Source organism: Vicia villosa, unplaced genomic scaffold (genome assembly GCF_029867415.1).
Source record: "Vicia villosa cultivar HV-30 ecotype Madison, WI unplaced genomic scaffold, Vvil1.0 ctg.004301F_1_1, whole genome shotgun sequence".
NCBI classification, from domain to species: Eukaryota; Viridiplantae; Streptophyta; class Magnoliopsida; order Fabales; family Fabaceae; genus Vicia; species Vicia villosa.
Genome location: NW_026706407.1, coordinates 18,670 through 21,422, shown reverse-complemented (window position 1 = coordinate 21,422; position 2,753 = coordinate 18,670). Strand labels below are relative to the sequence as shown.

General features: G+C 31.1%; 1 protein-coding gene across 1 annotated transcript; it reads left to right on the top strand.

Annotated features, from left to right (window-relative positions):
- LOC131641941 (protein SOB FIVE-LIKE 4-like) lies at nucleotides 1-1,485 on the top strand. Its single transcript, XM_058912237.1, has 2 exons — nucleotides 1-307; nucleotides 848-1,485. Exon 2 carries the CDS (start codon nucleotides 849-851, stop codon nucleotides 1,290-1,292), a length of 444 nt encoding a protein of 147 aa, XP_058768220.1. The 5' UTR covers nucleotides 1-307; nucleotide 848; the 3' UTR covers nucleotides 1,293-1,485.
- Nucleotides 1,486-2,753: the final 1,268 nt, after the last annotated feature.

Here is a 2,753-nt window from a genome sequence, read left to right as displayed (position 1 = left end):
ATTGCATTTATGCTTTTTCATTTCAAGCCAAGAAAAAAAAAAGTGTGAGGGTTTTGATCACATGATCATATCTTTGTGATCCTGAGTCTATAACTAGAAAGATCTATATGCAGAGAGATATTGGAGAGGGGTTATTAATTCTCAACAAGAAAATTCATTATCCTATTATATATAGTGTGGGCATAATCTAAAAAAATTCAAAAACTCCAGTTGTAATATTTAGAAGCAGGAGAAGAGAATAGTGAAAAAAGAGTATTTGTTTGATATGAAGGGACAGGATATTTAAAGAAGTTAAAGGCTAAATCAGGTATTGAAGAGGTCCTGTTTGCAATCCTACTTAGACTTATATGGGTCTTATATTCTCTCCTGTTTTGTAGCCTGTGTCAATCTCTGATTCTGCAAATTTTGCATTTATATATATTAGCTGTCATTTTTTTATTTATGACCTATTCAGACAAGTAATGATGATTGTAATTGATACTGCATATTCTTCTCCATGTGATCAAGTAAATCCAACCAACTCTTTCTATCTTTCAAATTTATGGAACTGAACTGTTGTTTGTATTTATGCTTTTTTGTTTCACTTTCATTGACAGCTTCTACCTCTCTCTCTATGATGATGGTGGGTAATTAATGAGTATTTTCAGGTGTTCAGAAACACATCTATAGTAATAATTATCATTATTATTTTTATTTTTATTATTATATTTTTATAAATTTATTTGGTGGTACCGTTTGTAAGAGACATATAGTTAGTTCTATATAAATGCTTTACTACTATTTACCATTGTCCAACACTGACTTACAACTTCTTCTTCTTCTCTTTTTTCTTTCTTGGTCTCCTTAGGATGGAGCCACCTCATCACGTGTTCTTGGGAGGTGAAGAGGAATGTCAAAGCAGTGAATCTGGATGGACTATGTATATTGGATCTCCAATAAATCATGAAGATGAAGATGATGATGATGATGATGATGATGATGATGATGATAAAGTGGACTTTTATCAAGTGACTCATCAAATTCAAGGTGATGCTGGAATTGAAAGTGATGATTCTATGGTTTCTGATGCTTCTTCTGGACCAACTCATTATGGTGATCCTTTGAGACATTTCAAGAAAAAAGTGGAAGAAGATGCATATCATGATGATGATGATGAGGTTCATGAGTACTATTGCTATGATCATCACAAGAAAGGGAGTTACAAGAAAGAAAAACAAATTGGAGAGAAAAAGGTGGAGAAGAAACAGAAGGGTTCAGTTCAAGGTGGTGGAAGGGAAGGAACGAGAAAATAGATTTATTAATTTCTTTCTTTCTTTTAATGACTTTCAAGCTTCATTGTTTTCTTAATGTTTAGTTTTAGTTTATGTGACAATTGTTGCAATTATTTGTACTTTGTTCCTTTCAAGAATCATTGTTGTTGATTATCATTAAGATTCAATCAAGAAAGAGTTAAGGCCAGATTAAGTACGATATGTGGGATAAGACATGGGAGTTCTGATTAATTTCTGTATTTTTTTTTTTGTACCGTATAATTTGAGGATATGAGATAGAAAAAAAAGAAATGAATCAGTATTCTTATTAGTATATTAGTGACATGATGTATCAATAGAAATTGTTCCCGTTGGAAAAAAAATAGAAATTGTTTAAATCTGTTTAGTTACACGTCTAGTGAAATTCATATTTATGTTAAGTGTACAGGTTTTATTTTTTTTAATAATTCATTTCATTTTGGTTTTCCTGCATAAGAGCATTTTGTCTTATAGTTATATACGATGTAAATACAGTGTATGAAAATATAGTGTAAAAATAGCACACTCGAAAGATAATGAATGGTAAATTAAGCTATAAAACATGTCTTTAAAAAACATATTTTTACCGAAGAGATTTGATTTGTATTTGACGAAGAGACAACCTCGTATGCTTTTGTGTGTTTTAGAGTTCAATTTTAAGTGTTATAAGATTATATATAATGAGAGAGATAGACAGTGAGATATAATATATGAACTCTAAGTTTTACACAATTTTAGATGGGTTAGTGGTATATTTTTAGATTTTAACTTTAACAATTTCGTTAGCAAAGATATTGTCCCGACTAAAGCCTAACATATTTTGACGAGTGTCATTTTTAATAAAAGTGTTATAGGAAAGTAAAGTTTGATATAATCAAATGATAGATAGCAATTTTTAGTTGTATGCAAAGCATTGTGTACAATGTAATTTCTCCTAGTTGTTTCTATTGATGGACTTGACAAGTATATGTCACTGGTAAAGTATCGTACTATCTTTAGATATCTCCTTATGATTCCCTAATTCTTATTGATGAGGTTCCATGTGTGTCCTAAGGCTTGTTTGGATACATTTGAAGAACTCATAGTTCATTATAGGAAGCTTCCAAGTTCGAAATGTGGATCTATGTTTTTATGGATATAATAGTCATTTGGTTTTGGTGATGACAACAGATGACAATTAATGACATATGTCAAGCAACCTTTAAATAAGTAATCTCCATAAGTCAAATGACTTTTGGATGAGAGATCTAAGAGACAGCAATCAAACGCGAACTTGTTATCAACTGCTTTGTAAGTTCTTAATGGTGGCATATGATCAAGAGGATATCCCAAGCCTCTTCGGTCAGACAGTTATAAGATCCAATTTAAGTGCTAATTATTTTTTTAATCAAGTAGTTGATCTTGAAGTCTGGATGAGAGAAAGTGTGAAAACGCGATTGGTCATGCGCTTAGTGTCTTAAAGTT

What these genes read in the sequence shown, in the direction of transcription:
- LOC131641941 (XM_058912237.1), top strand. Translation starts at nt 849, where the DNA reads ATGGAGCCACCTCATCACGTGTTCTTGGGAGGTGAAGAGGAATGTCAA.